Source organism: Cinclus cinclus, chromosome 6, assembly GCF_963662255.1.
Source record: "Cinclus cinclus chromosome 6, bCinCin1.1, whole genome shotgun sequence".
Classification (NCBI taxonomy): domain Eukaryota; kingdom Metazoa; phylum Chordata; class Aves; order Passeriformes; family Cinclidae; genus Cinclus; species Cinclus cinclus.
The window spans coordinates 39,738,388-39,754,313 of NC_085051.1; the positions used below are offsets into that span (position 1 = coordinate 39,738,388).

General features: G+C 41.2%; 1 protein-coding gene across 1 annotated transcript in view; it reads left to right on the plus strand.

Moving 5' to 3' along the window:
• The window catches only part of YLPM1 (YLP motif containing 1), a 35,585-nt gene that overhangs the window by 8,392 nt on the left and 11,267 nt on the right, over window positions 1–15,926 (plus strand). The window contains exons 4-16 of the mRNA XM_062495122.1: window positions 273–1,015; window positions 3,524–5,833; window positions 8,209–8,314; window positions 10,079–10,559; window positions 11,701–11,793; window positions 12,153–12,327; window positions 12,486–12,631; window positions 12,988–13,175; window positions 13,796–13,858; window positions 14,149–14,268; window positions 14,550–14,726; window positions 14,931–15,014; window positions 15,244–15,327. Coding sequence (XP_062351106.1) covers window positions 273–1,015; window positions 3,524–5,833; window positions 8,209–8,314; window positions 10,079–10,559; window positions 11,701–11,793; window positions 12,153–12,327; window positions 12,486–12,631; window positions 12,988–13,175; window positions 13,796–13,858; window positions 14,149–14,268; window positions 14,550–14,726; window positions 14,931–15,014; window positions 15,244–15,327 — 4,770 coding nt within the window. The remainder of the gene's footprint in view (window positions 1–272; window positions 1,016–3,523; window positions 5,834–8,208; window positions 8,315–10,078; window positions 10,560–11,700; window positions 11,794–12,152; window positions 12,328–12,485; window positions 12,632–12,987; window positions 13,176–13,795; window positions 13,859–14,148; window positions 14,269–14,549; window positions 14,727–14,930; window positions 15,015–15,243; window positions 15,328–15,926) is intronic.

Below are 15,926 nucleotides of genomic sequence, written 5' to 3' on the forward strand. Positions count from 1 at the left end.
TAATAATATAGTTTATACAGATTATATGTTTATTCAGCTGTCCTATTGAAGTCTTCCATACGTAGATACAGTATGTAGTCATAAAATATGTAAAGTTTCACAATGTCTTTAGATGTCACTGTTGGTGTTTGCTTTTGTTTCAGTGTAGTTCTTCCTCAGGCTTTTGGCCAGGTCATCAGAAATTGTGATATTACAAATGATACTGAAATACATGGATCTGAGAGTAGCTGACTGTCTAAAGTATTTTGAACCTATTCTTGTTCTTATTGCAGACAATGTCAGTGGACATGCAGCTGCGACATTATGAGGCACAGCAAAAACAATTCCAGCAGCTTCATAAAGACTGGGAGCGATCAATGAACCAACAGTGGCAGCATCAGCTTCAAACCTACCCTCACAAAGACCAGCTTCAAGAATATGAGAAACAGTGGAAGGCATGGGATGAACAGATGAAGGTCACTCAGTCACACCTGCAGGAAAAAGTGACCTCACTGCAAAATCTGAAGAATCAATATCCTGCAAATGTTTCACTGCCACCTCCATTTATTCCATATTCCCAAACTGGTCAAGGTGGCATTCCTATTATGCCTCCAGCTTTACCTTCAGCTACACCTCCACTGGTCCCCCCACCTCTCTCTTCTGTTTCTCAGTTATCCAATTCCTCTGTCCCTTCAGGATCCAGTTCTCAAAGCAGTCAAGCTACTGAAACACCAAGGCCAGCTCTCCTCCCCACTCCTGGTACTTATGCATCAAAAATAGCTAGTTCAACTAGCTATTCACCTTATCATTCTCAAGTAGGTTCATCCTTTGGCTCATCTGACCACGGAAAGTCTCAAGGTCATCTTAGTAAACAAACTGTAAATATTTCATCAGAACAACAGTGTGGGGAACTGAAAGGCACTTCTGCAGTGTCTTCAACACACACACCTATTGTGCAGGATAAACCGGTGAGGTCGGGTGGATTGCTTCCAGATCCTCCCAGATCAGCACGTTTTGAAGGCCCTAGAGGCCCTAGGTAAGAATGTTTTTTGTTGATTTATACCTATTCCAGGCTACAGGTTTTTCAGTGATTTATTAAGAAATGAAATACATACATGTCTTATTCTCAGATCTTTTGTGGGTTGTGTGAAGTGTGTATTTGTTCAGTGGAGGTTTTGTTTTTAATATGTGTACACCATGCTTTCTGTATTTATATTTTTAAAGCAAGGATATATAGACGCCTTTCACCTGAACTTAATCTAGAGTAGATTGCTTTTTTTTTTATTTTTTGGTGAAGTGCTTAGGGATGCTGCCCCTTTTCATTCGCAGAGACACAATGCTCCTTCTTTGAAAATAGGAAAGCTGTTGTAAATACTTGATATGTCTTTGCTGATTTTATATCTGTTATAGAATTTAATCCAAAATCTTGTTTCTTGAATATTTTTCTTTAATACATAATATCAGGGTGCAAAAATGACATCTTGTTCTATCTGCTCATTAGTTCAGGATGGGTTGGTGTGATGTCTGCTGACTCTAAGGAGAATGGTGTTCTCTTCAACTGTTTCTAGCCTTGCATACTCTGCTAGACTTTACAATAATATCTTCATGGTTATTTCCCTTCTCTTTGCTTCCAGTGATCAGTCATGAACAATAATTTGTGAATTGCTAGCAATGTGCATGAACTTTTTATAAATTAATAATTTTCTACCTCCTGATAGTTTTTAAAAACTGTTTCTGTTCCTGGGGATTTGTTGGATGTACAGTTCTTAACAGACTGTTAAGCACTTGCTAATGCATGACTTGCTAGTGCATCTATTTTATGTTAGTTTAGAGCTCAGTGATATGCAATGATAGGCACAAGTTGTCTTATCTGGTCTGTGAGCAGACATTTCTGATTCATGTCCAGCTTTTCATCCATCAGCACCCCCAAGTCCTTCATGGCAGGGCTTCTCTCAATCCCATCATCACCCAGCCAATATTGAGACCAGGGGCTGCTCTGACCCAGGTGCAGGACCTTGCACTTGGCCACGAGGTTCCCGTGGGCCTACTTCTCAAACTTTTCTAGGCACCTCTAGATGGCGTCCTGTCCATTAAGCATGTCAACCACACCACTCAGCTTGATGTCCTCTGCAAATTTGCTGAAGGTGCACTCAATGCCAATATCTATGTCATTGATGAAGATACAAAACAGTTCTCACCCCAGTCATCTGAGAGACACCACTTGTCACTGATCTCTGTCTGGATATTGAGCCATTGTTCACTATCCTCTAGATGTTACCATCCAGCCAGTTCCTCATCCACCAAATAGTCCCCTCTGTCAAATCCATCTTTCTCCAATTTAGAAAGAAGGATATTGTGGGGATGCATGTTAAAGGCCTTAAAGAAGTCCAGATAGATGACATCCATAGATATTCCTTTGTCCACTAGTCACTCCATCATAGAAGACCACTGAGTTGGTCAGGCAGGACTTGCCCTTGATGAAGCCATGCTGGTTGTCTCCAGTGACCTCCCTGTCCTCCATGTGCCTTAGCATAGCTTCTGGGATGATCTTCCCAGGCACAGAGGTGAGACTCACAGGTCAGTAGTTTCCAGGGTCCTTCTTTCTAGCCTTTTTTAAAATAGGTGTGTCTTGGAGTGACTTTATAATGCTTCTGTCCCCAGTCATCTGTTCTGTTGGTGTTGGATATTCAGTTCTGCAGCTTTAAGACTGATTCCAGGAATGAAGGGAGAGAGAAGAGGTGCAGAGTTTGTTATCAGAGACTGCACTTGCTCCCCCGCGTCATTCACACAGACTGTGTTGTCTACAGTGGACAGTAGGAGAGAGCTCTCCTTTGATTTTGTTTGTTTTTTTACTGGTTAGCTGAGGAAAAGTTCCCTGGACTGTGGATTTTCTTTCCTTTTTCTTGGGATTGTTTGAACCTGGCACATTGGCTGGGAAACACTTGTTTCCATGTTTTCCTTTTCCCGTTCACCAGTACTTTACCTGACTGTCACCGTTTTCCAGATACCATGGAGAGTGTCTTGGCAAGTATGGTAGCAAATTCCCTAAGTGTTCTGGGATGTATCTCATCAAGTTGCATAGACTTATATATATTCAGGGTCTTCAGGTCATCATGTGCCTGATGTTCTCTTACTGTGGGAGGGACTTTGCATCCCAAGTCCCTGTCTTGCAATTCATCCACTCAAGAGGCATAGGGTTGTCAGTGAAGACTGAGGCAAAAAAGTTGTTGCGTATCCAAGTCTTCTCCTCATGCATTGTTACTAGTTTGCCAGTTGTGTTTGTCTGAGGGGTACACTTTCTTTGACTTTTCTGGCTGACATACCTATAGAAGACCTTCCTGGAACTCTTTGCATCCCTTGCAAAGTTCAGCTTCAGCCATGTTTTGGCCTTCCTGGCTCATCCAGTTATGTACAATGAATCCCAAACATCTTACCAACTTGACTTTAGACATGAGTTCTCTTTTTTAAAAAATGTAAAATTAATCTATAGGATTTTTTATATGGCATGTTCATTTGAATAAAATTTCTGTTCTGTCATCTGTAGATTTGATGGACCTCGAGGAAGAGGGTATGACAAATTTGAAGGCTCAAGACAGAGGGGGCCTCGTTTTGACTCCCAGCGTTCAGAAGGATACAGGTCACGTTTTGACCGACAGAATACAGATGGACAGTCTTCAAGTAGATGGGGGTCTATCCCACGAGGGCCAGCAGGACAATTTTATACAACAAATGCATCACATGGACACGGTTCTCGACCTAGTGGTCCACGGTGGATGGGCCCCAGGCCTCATTTGGGACAGCAGCAGCAGCAGGCACAGACAGACTCACAGTCAGAAAGCAAAGAACCTTTTACAGACACAGCTGGCGATCCGCAGTCTGTAACCAGAACAGAGTCTACTCCCGACACACAGAGTGCAGATCCCATTGAGACAAATGAGGACCTGACAGACACTCAACAGGAACCATCCAAACCAGAAGTCAAAGAACCTAGTTCAGACCCTCCTAAAAAGTGGACGTGGAGTTCACATGATCCCAACCAGCAAGTAGAAGAGTCCAAGGCACCCACCCCACCTATTCAGAACCAGAATACAGTAGCCCCTGTAACAGGAAGTCAGGATTTGGATTCACCAGATGGCCAGTTGACTGCTTCAGATAGCACCCAGAGCCTACCTGGACCAGAAGGCAGCGGAAGAGGGCCATTTATGCATGAAGATAGAGGAAAAGGACCAGGAAGCAGAGGAAGGGGCCGTGGCAGAGGGCAGGGGGATGGCCGCGGCTGGGGAATGGGCCGTGGCAGGGGCATGGGACGGATGGATGGTGGCCGGGGAATGGGAAGGATGGACGGTGGTTGGGGAATGGGCAGGATGGATGATGGTCATGGCCGGGGAATGGGCAGGATGGACGATGGCCGTGGTAGAGGATATATGTACAGAGGCAGAGGGCAGGCTAGGCAGGCATCTATCCGTGGCAGGGGAATGTTCAGGAGAGCAGGCAGCAGGGAGAGGATGCCAGATAGGCGGTCAGGCAGCAGGGAGAGGATGCCAGACGGACAGTCAGGCAACCGAGAGAGGGGACTGGGTGGACGGTCAGGTAGCCATGAGAGGGTATTCTCTAACCGAGACAGAGAGCTACCTGGACGGACTGGCAGCTGGGATAGGGGACAGGCTGGAAGCCGGGAGAGAGGCCCAGTCAGACGGGCCTGTAGCCGGGAAAGAGAGCCCATGCGAGGGACAGGTAGCCGAGAGAGGGAGCCCATGCGGCGGGCAGGGAGCCGGGAGAGGGTCCCAGTCAGGCGGGCAAGTAGCAGGGAGAGGGTTCCCATCAGGCGAGCAGGTAGCCGGGAGAGGGACCTGGTCAGGCGGGCAGGTAGCCGGGAGAGGTGTCCCATCAGGAGGGGAGATAGCCATGAGAGGGAAGCAGGAAGATCTGAAACAGGCAATATGGGTAAACCCATTCATCTAGGAGATGACTCTGACAAATTGCCTCCATACCATCGAGATGAACCATTTAGGGGTTCTTGGGGTCATGAAGATGATAGAATGCAGGAGGAGTTTCCTTTAGATAGTCAAGATGACCCGTCTTTGGAGCATGAGCAGATGGATGAGTGGGAAAGAGAACAATACTGGAGAGATCACAATTCTGATTATCAGGATGATTCTGTACATGCATATGACAGAGATGACAGGTTGCAATCCCACCATTCACTGCCTCCACTGTCTCCCCTACCACCACTACCTCCTTTATCGTCTGATCATGACAGACGAGATTCGTGGTGGGATGACTGGAAAAGGCCAAGAGAAAGGGAGCTAGAGAGGGATCTAGATAGAAGTGGAAGATCCTCAGATATTTATGATCAAGACTTAGACAGAGAATGGGATAGAGACTGGGATGTGAGACCTATGAATGACAGAGAAATGGGAAATCGTGACCTGGATATCCCCCCTCTACCACCATTACCACCCCTTCCACCTCTGGACAGGTACCATGAAGATAGGTGGAGGGACGACAGGAACAGAGATCATTATGACAGAGACCTCCAGGACAGGGGGGAGCTTAGGATTCGAGAATATCCAGAGAGATACGATGCATGGCGGGAGAAGCAAGACTACCTTCCTGAAAGGACTGACTGGGAGAGGGAACGGTTGTCGGATAGGTGGTATCCAGATGATGGAGAGAGACTGCGATCTTTGGATGACCGCTCAGATTCATCCCTTCCTCCACCTTCACATTCCTCTGATATGCTGGGAGCAGATTCAAACCTGGACTCTGACCAGTCCTTGGGAGGAGTGATGGTCCTAAGCCAAAGACAGCATGAGATAATTCTGAAGGCTGCCCAGGAGCTCAAAATGCTTCGGTGAGTTGTCTGGTTCTGTGATTTTGAATAGGAATCCCATTCTGTAGGGTCCATTTCAGTCAACACAGTAATGGCTTAATTTCTTTTACCCACAGCATGATAGTAGGGGCTCATGTGGAACAAGTTATTTGGAGTACCTTTATCACAACTTTGTAGATGGACTTTTTTTCTTAAATAGATGATTGTCCCTTTCCCTGTGAATATGGTGTTCCCCGTGTGTTACTTTCCAGGAAGGGATCTGTCCCATCACCAGACCAATCTTTCTGTTATCCTCAAATAAATTTGTGGATAATTGCTTTTCAGTCTTTTTGGTGATGTCAGATGAGTTTAGTGATAATTGCTTTTTAGTACTTACCCCTCATTAAGACCTACATTAATGTGGTTCTTAAAACCTATTTAATTTTTTTTTCTGTTGTTCACTTTTAAGTTAAAGCATAGGTGTGTTGCTTGTTTGTTTGTTTTACAGACCTTCCTCATTTGAAACCCAATATTGTCAGTGAACAGTTTTGTCAAATTGGGTTGATCTTAAGTTCTGGGAATCAGTATAAAAGGAGTGACAATTACAACAGTATTATATATTATGTTATAACAATATAACAGAAGGATATGAATGCAAGAGTTCATCAAGACCACATTTTTAGAAAGCAGCTACTAGACTTCCTAAGGCTTTAATAAGAGTTTATTATTAAATTAGTAATAGGAGAGACTGGGCTGTATGAGGCTTTCAACAACCTAATCTAGTGAAAGGAGGACTGGAACTAGATGATTTTTGAGGTGCCTTTCAACCCAATCCATTTCATAATAGAGATGGTTTGCACTTTTCTTCAGGCTATTTCTTTTTCAGATTTGTAAGATTGCTGAATACCTGTTCTGTATGGAAGATCTTAGTTGCATGCCAAAATGCAAGAAAAGTAATTTTTTTAAAAGGGAGTACTTCTATTCTGAAAAATTTAATAATTTGCTGCAATTAGATTAAATCAATGGTGCTATTCACTGTGGAATATGAGTTATAAAGTATTATTTGCTAAAAGTTTGGAGTAATAGGTTCTTTTCAGCTCCCTGGCTTTCCCATTGCCTCAGTTGTCAGGCACATGTTTTGCTGTTTATTGTGACTAGCTGCAAGCCAGTCACTTAGGCTAAGGACCATAGTTTGAGAATTACTACAAGAGTGATTTATTAAGGCTGAAGTATTTTAAACATAGACACTAAAATGTTTTTTGTAAAAAGTAGCTACCTATACATCTTTCAAAGCCAGTAAAAAGGAGAAGTATAAACATGATACTGATTATTAATACTATGTGAAGTCAATCTTAAAATTAGTTACACTGGTAACTACTTTTCATTAGGTTCTTATAGACAGTTGATTTAAGTCTGAATATTAGGAACAACTTTATGCAGATTACTTACTAACTTTTCTGGGGATTTTTTGAGCCAGGTGTTATACCAGTAGTGTAGTACATAACTGCTTTCATCTCCAAAACTAAAGCCTTCATCTAGCTTTGCTTTTATTGTGTGTAAAACAGCATACTGTCAGCTGCAGACTGTTCTGTATCTGTGATCTAGTGTAGTATTCTCTTGACTCTTTGTATTTTCAAAGCATTGAGGATTCTTTTCTTTCAGCCAAGTTCCCTTTCTGCTGAGCACTGAACAGATGCATTACTCATTAGGGTGTTTTCTGTTGTGCCTTGTTGTAGGGGGATCCTGTTCTTAGTTGTTATTTAGAAACTGCTTCAATACACAGAGTTACTAGCAATTGAAAAACCTAGATTAAAAAATGCTAACAAAAACTGAAGGGAAAAGAAATCATATTCACTAGAACTTTGTAATCCAGTGACTGTAGTACTCTGCTCTGTAGACTATGTGTTGGTTGTATATTAAATAGCATTTTGATATATAAACCAAAGAAGCTAAAGTTAGACTCGCTGTTTGGTTTTTTATATATTGGAATCTCTTGTGCTTTGTTGGCCTCAATCCTGTTACTATGTGAACCAGAGCAAGTAACTGAGACCACTTATGTATGTATTTCCAAGGGGTTTCTTGCTGGCAGAAGGTGTTGACAGAAGCTAAAAATCCAGCTTTGCTCTTTACTGTTCAAATGGAGTGGTTCTGGCAAAGCACAAAAGCATAACTGCTTGTCTCAGGAAACTTGTGATTGAAAAGCATGCAGCTGATACACTAAATGCCTCCATGGTTAGGTGGATGTGAAACAGGAATTTCTCAATCACAGCATTACCCATGTAAAGCTTGCTGTATCCTTTTTATTCTTTTGGCTTAATCTCTGATGCTAATGTAATAGTTTTCACTGGGAGCATTGATTTCTTTAATTTTTCATTTAAGCTATAGACTGATAGCACTTTCTTACGATGCATGTGCAGGGAGCAAAAGGAACAGCTACAGAAGTTGAAGGAGTTCAAACCTGACATTTCCACCCAGGACTCTCCAAGATCACAGAACACAAGCACAAGGCCAGGTGCCTTTCAGGTAAATTCATCTTACACTGATAGCACATTGGTAGTTATTACTATTTACATATGTTGAATCAGTTCTACGCACTGATGGTCGCATTTCTCTGTGGAATGTCTCCCCAGCTATCCTTGCAACCTCAGCTGTCTTCTGTTGAAGCAAAGCAACTTCTTAGTTTCTTTAAATTTTCCAAAGCAAGTTGTACTCAGTCAGTCCACCATGTCTTCCAAGTATGACCCATCAGGGATGGTTGCACATGAGGTTTAACAGTCTAGATTGCTGTAGGATAATGTGCAAAAAGAGGTGACCTCTTCCAAAACAGGAGTGTAAGGTTCACAAGAAGACCCTGCTTTTCCCTGCATAAGTTCTTTAAATTTGCACTGCTTTTCCTACTTCAGGAGCTATCTTCTCTCTGAAGTTGGAAAAATGTGGGGATTCATCAATGAGAAATTGAGATATTTCAATGTATCATGGGCATTAGCCTTCTGTTTGCTGTTTTTATTGGGAATTCTTACTACCTTCCAGAATATCATAAAAGTGCATGAAAACTCATGTTTGTGTACCTCCATCCTGGTGTGATGCAACTACTCCTCTACTGCTTAATTTCCTGTGCAGGTGTGAGAACTCTTCAGATGCTTATATTTGGGTTTTTTGATAATTCAGATATCAACTGAACTTCTGCAGTCATACTAACTCAGGTTGATAAATTCTTCCTAGAATGAGTAAACAGTTTTGTTAAACATGTATTGGAGGAGTTATCTGAGTTGATGCACATTCTTATTCTTCATTACTTCTTATCCTCAAAGTTACTGACACCAATACATTTAGCTGTAAGGTCTTCTGGGTCTAACATTTAGCCAGACCAACCTTTTTTTTGTTCCTCCACCCAGAGAAGTGTTATGCAGTGAATGAGGCACTGCAAGTTTTCTTTTTGCCTAGGTGACCTCTTCCTTTACCGTGTCTGTAAAGTAAAATAATGGAACTGATTCGCTGCCAAGAACTGCAGATATGTTGATGCCTTTAGGAAGTTACTTTATTCAGTTTTGATACTTTGCATCTCAGACTCATCTGCCTAGAGGTTTTCAAACAACTTTTGTCTTCCTTGGAATTCCTGCCTCCAGATATTTCTGCTGTGACTGAGCTGTTATTATGGAGCTCAACTTTGTATCTACAACCATTCTGCAATTTTTGTTGCATGTTGCTACTAAGGCTGCTTGTAACTTGGCATCTGCTCTGATGCTGAGAAGTCTTGTAATGTGTGGGGTTTCTTGTGGATGTTTGATTCATGAAGGATTTGGTTTGGTTTGCCACTAGGCAAGACCTTCCAATTTCTTATGTTCTTCTGATACTGATTTTTATTAAGGATTTTCCAGGTATTTCTGCTCTATGTGAATTTTTCCAGTGGTTTCCACAATGAAACTGGCCTTATCAATCCTTTTGCATCTCACCAAGCTGCCCTACTTTCAGATTTTCAGCCTTCACACAGACAGCAGGAGTGTTTGGGAATAAAACAGTAGACACTTTTGAACTGAGATAGGCCTACTGGAGCAAAAATTGGTAAGGTTATTTTGAAGAAAATAAGTAATGTTTAAGCCTTCACATAATGAGCAAATGCAAAATTAAATCAGGCCACCGGTTTTTAAAAACAGTCCTCCTACCTGTAGCACCTTGATGGAGGTACTAAAAAATGTGTATGATTTGACTACCAATTGCCATTGCACGTACTGAGGATGAGAGAAGGTTAGTTTACAGATCTACATTAAAAGTGCTTTCTGCATCTAGGTCTCTTCTCAGCTATCTTCAGAGGCACCAGTAGAAGCCCAAGCTATTAAACCTTCTCCTGCTGTTATTATAAAGCCTCCCGTGTTGTTCAGACAGCCCACCCCTGTGACAAGACCAAGTGCCCCACTGGCAAGGCCTGCTACACCTATGACAAGGCCACATGTTCCAGTTTCTACTCCAACTACAACCCCAAGTCATGGTCAATCTTTAAAACCATCACCTTCTGCTGTGGAACAGGAACGCTGGGATGAGGACTCTTTCCATGGACTGTGGGACACAAATGAGGATAAAGGTGCAAATATGGAGTATGAGTTGTGTAAACAGGAGTCGATGATGCCTCCATCTGTCTCCTCGCCTGTGAAAGTACCTGCTGGCCACACCTCCATTCCATCAGCTGTACCAGTGTCCCTTTCTCCAGTTATTCCACCAGTTCCTAAACCACCCATCATTCAGCAAACAGTGGATTATGGCCACGGGCGAGGTGGGTATTAGAGTGTATTTGATATATATCAAAGAGCTATTTAGTCCTCCTGACTTTTTTTTTTTTAAAGGAGTGTGCCATGCAAAGCATGCGTGTTCTGCAGTTGATATGTAGACTTGTGTGCATTAATGATGTAATGCTGAGCAGTGGAGTTATAAGAAGTCTCTAACCAGTTATGACTCTGAGTTTAGTGTTTTTCTTGATGCTTTTAGAAAGAGCTGTTTGATGTTGGTGAAGAGTGTATATTCCATGGCTGCTATTCCATGAATGGTGTATAGCCATGGGTGCTTCTAATAAACACAAGATGATGTGTGGTATTTAGATTGATACTGATATTTTCCCTTAATCCATTTGTAGGTGAGTATGGAAGTAACTGGGCTAGAAGGTACTTCTTATGGTTACAGTTTTAAAGTGTGACTTAGTGATTTAAAGCAGAATGTGGCTGGTGTTTGCATTATTTATATACTGCATAATGGGTGTGGGGTACCCTCTAGCCAGAGAGGGAGACAGAGTCTGGGTTTGAAGGGCATTCACCCTGTACAGGTGTTTAACATATAAGTATTGGAGGGCCCTGCTTTTTACTATTGAGCTTACCAAAGCTAAAATTCAACATTAGTTTTTAAATAGAATTGATCTCACTCCTTTAACAGGAGTTAAAATCATGTCATAAAGAAGTTCTTAAATTGTGCACTGTCATTTAAAGGCTTTCTTCTCTCTCTAAAGTACCATAACAGGACTGGAAGCCATATCTATTCCATTAAGTAGATGATTTACTAAAAGCTGTTTGAAAAAATGACATTGTTAGGAGAGTTTCAGTCACTTGTCTTGACATTACAGTAGTTCTGTGAGTTATTGAGACTTACAGAGCATTTTAATGTTTATAGTTTTCTGACACTGCATGTTGCCCGAACTCACCTGAAAAGGTAGAAGTCCCATCACAGACACAAAATTAATTGAGCCTTTAAAAACCATGGTGCTGTTTATTTACATAAAGCTGCTTTTGCATTATCCATTAAGAGAAATGATGGTAGTTTGTTTTAGTCACTTTTAATGCCATTGACTGATTACTTTTCATGAAGAGGAAAGAAAATGCAAGATGTGTTTTAAAACCTTAATAATATTTTTGTTTATTTTCAACCAGATATAACCACCAGTAAAGTGGAACAGATTCCATATGGGGAGAGGGTAACACTTCGCCCAGAACCTCTACCAGACAGGCAAACATTTCAAAAAGGTATGAGGTGCTAGCTTTCAAACAGGTAGTTAGCTCTTAAGAAAAGTTGTAAGACACTAAAAGTTTGTTCAAACTAAGTAATTCTTGTTTAAGCTACAGCCGCTTTTTTTTCTTTGGAGGTCCATAGGAATAACAGTTTATATTTTCAAGAGGAGTACTTCAGTTAATAACCTAGCCACTTTAAAAATTCAGTTTTGTAGCTTTAAGTAGGATTGCACTGTATGGTTTTCTGTTACAGTTTGAAGACTGTCTGATTAAGTCCATCCTAGCTCACATATCATGTACTTTTCTTGCACTCTTGCCTATTGCCTTCTTTTTCCAAATTAGTAGTTTGGATTTCCATGGGTTTTTCCCTTCAGATCATCCAGGTCGCTACAATAGAGAAAGAGATCGTGAGCCTTATTTTGAGCGTCAAGGCAATTCCAGCACAGATCATCGGGATTTCAAGAGAGAGCGGGAGTTGCACAGAGACCGTGGTTCTGTGGACTATGAACGAGAGAGGTTTGAAAAAGAGCGGCATCCCCGAGATGATAGGTATGTGATTTTGGAACACTATAGAAATCAATACAGTTGAGGCTGTATTGTGTATCAGGCTGTCTGTTATGCCTGTGTGGTACTCGTTCCTTTCACTCTGGAATCCATAGTTGAACTTCACAAAAATGCACCAAATACACAACATACTGTTTTGGCAGGGTTCTTCCTACTACACCTTCAAGAACTCAGTCTTACCGTGACAAGAAAGACCATCCATCCTCCAGGCGAGGTGGTTTTGAAAGACCACCATATGAACGAAAGACAGATCGTCCAGCATATGATCATGGGCCTTCCATGTTTGGAGGTACAGTTTCTCAATCTTGAGGTCATGCTAGAATATTATGAAAAATAATGGACTTGCAGAGGTGAAGATTAATTGGTAGGAGATTAATTGATTTGCAGTATGTGTTTGTTCAGAATACATAATTCGGGAAAATTTCTTTAGATGGTGGCATTTAGTTTTGTTTCTCAATGGTGATGAGATCATGAATGAAACAGTTATACTCTGCTAAAAATGGTCTTTGATTGCAATAGGTTTAAGGTTAGAAATCTTAATTTTTTTAGGACATATCTGTGAATATAACTTAAAATAATGAAGGTCTGTTTAAATTGGCTCAGCTGGGTATGAACATCTTAATTTTTTTATTTTACTGAACTAAGAAAATTCTTCTGTCCAAACACTGGAATTTGAAGGTGATCGTAGAAATTACCCTGAGGAAAGGATTCCTATTTCTGCTCCATCAATGCCTCGTCAGCCACCACCTGCTCCACGAGTAGAAAGGAAGCCAGAATCTAAAAATGTAGATGATATTTTAAAGCCACCAGGACGGGATAGCAGGCCAGAGAGGGTGAGTATATGTTCTGAAAGCAGCAATCTGTTTTGACAGGGTCTGTATTCAGATAAAATGCTGGTGGATGTGATATGCTGGGAGCAAGTGTACATTTGAGGAAGCTCTGGAAATTAGCTTGGCTCCTTTGCAAGCACATAGAGTGTTGTACTATTAGGAGTCCACAGGAGAGGTAAACTTCCTGGGAATGCTCAGAGCAAATTAGTGTGTAATATTAAGGTATTTTGGCCTCTTCCAGGGTCTTCACTTTGGTTTGTGATGTTATCAGGGGAAAGACTTGTCTTTACACAGAGATTTGGCAATGCACCATATTATATAAGAAATAACACAATTTAAGCTATTAAACATTTAGGTTGGTTTCATTCAGTTGAATTAAAGAAATTAGTGAAATTGAACCAGATCGATAAAATGCAGCATAAACTGCTGAGATGATTAACATCAAAAACTCTGAATTATGTGTAACTACTACCATTTCTCACAGCCTGGTTTCTGAAACAGACAATGAGTGCTTGATGGGATTGCGTGTGAGCCCAGAGCACATAATCCTCTAGAAGAAAATCTTTGCAAAAGACAGTCTGTTAAATGTAGTGCAGTATCATCTTACATGATCTTTGTTTCAGATTGTGATCATCATGAGAGGGTTACCTGGCAGTGGAAAGACCCATGTAGCAAAACTCATCAGGGTATGTAAACAGACACTCACTGCGAAGTGCTGCTTGTCTTTTACATGTGGTTCCTCTGCTGTTTGCTCTCTGTTTCCCTGGAATTCCAGTCTGTTGTTATTTCATGTTCAATGTCTTCATGTGCTGTGTGAATCTCCACCACTATTTGCAAGCCGGAGGGATACTACTGTCTTCTTGTTTGGAGTATTGAGCAGGGAACTGCTGTTGACTAAAAGTATTTTGAAGATCCTGTGTAGCAGAATTTAATTTTTACAGCAAAGGTGTATGCTTTCTTTTTGCTTTCTTCCCAGGATAAGGAAGTAGAATGTGGAGGACCTGCACCAAGAGTGCTCAGTCTAGATGACTATTTTATCACTGAAGTGGAGAAAGAGGAGAGAGACCCAGATACAGGGAAAAAAGTTAAAAAGAAGGTAATCTTAATTCTGTTCCTTTTCTTGTCAAAGAAACAAGGCATTCTGGAAAAACAGTGGCATTCAGAATTGCAGTCTGTGGTTTAGGAAGAGTGCAGAGGTCCATGGGCTGTTTTTCAAAACAAATCAGTATAGCGTAGGGTGGTATGAGCAAATTCTTAAAAACTGACTTGAAAGCTGTTTTTCTCACACCAGTGTACTTTGTGGTCATGACATTCAGGTGTTGAATATTAGCCGTTTTATAGATGAAGTCTTTCTTAATGCCTTTGTCCTTGGTGAAGGTGATGGAGTACGAATATGAGGCTGATATGGAGGAGACCTATCGTACCAGCATGTTTAAAACCTTCAAAAAGACTTTGGATGATGGTTTCTTTCCCTTCATTATCCTGGATGCTATCAATGACAGAGTGCGACACTTTGAACAGTTTTGGAGTGCTGCAAAAACAAAGGGGTTTGAGGTAATGGAACCTAAATAGCATTTGAGCTAGCTAACAGCCATATCCTGATGTTTCTAAACTTTTGAATGGAAAGTGTCTCCCACATTAAGGAAAAATGCTGTGGTGTGCCTTTCTTTAAGTGCACAACTGCAGAGTGTATCACAAGGCAGAAAAAGAGTTCTAAAAACTGGTTTACAATATTTAATATTGTCTTTTTGTTTCTAGGTCTACTTAGCTGAAATGAGTGCAGATAACCAGACGTGTTCCAAGAGGAATATTCATGGGCGCAAGCTAAAGGATATCAGCAGGGTAACTGTACACATCTGGAGTCATATTGTGCTTTTGGACCTGCTGTCGTTTGAAAACTATAGATTACATCACACTTTCGCTTTTCCTCTCAGAAGTACTGGTAGTTATTTCAGGGGATTGATTAAAGTTACGGAAGTACAGATACATCTTGTTATCAATCAGAAACCAAATTTTCCAATGAATCTGTTAGATTTTTAGAGGTGCTTCATTTTTGTGTGTGTTTTGTCAGATGTCTGATCACTGGGAGGCAGCACCACGCCACATGATGCGCCTGGACATTCGTTCACTGTTGCAGGATGCTGCTATCGAAGAGGTGAGAGTCTCTGTGCTTGTTAAAACTACAGATTAGGTCAATGTGACTGCACTGAAAATAAGAGGCAGACAAAGATGTGATGACAGCAAGGCACTTTAGAAAGCGAAAATCACTGTGTCTGGAAAGTGTATTTTGTTATTCTTCTGAATATCACAGTTTTGAAGCTCAGACTTAAGCATCTTTGAGCAAGAGCTGAAGTCACTTTGCTCTTAGCAAATGTTGAATGCCAGTTAAGGAGATTAAAGAGAATATTGAGAAAGTAAGATAAAAAAATGAACAAATTTGAGCTCAGTCCTTGTTTTGAGAAATACAGACGTTTAGCAGAGTATGAAGAAATAAATAACACATAGCAAAAGGTTACAATTGCCTTTTTACTTCATTTGCAGTTTGCCAAGACATGCATCCTTGGTGTGTCAGCTTACTGTATTGTTGCATTCTTTTTTGGCAGTTGTGTCAGGAGCTCTGGGCTTAAATTAGTGTGTTAGTTATGTGGTCTTTGTGAATGAACCATAGCTGTTTATTGCTGTCGGAACAGCTCTTGACATGGCCATAGAAACTGGTGAACTGCTGAAATAGACAGAGGGTCTTTGCAGTTTGGC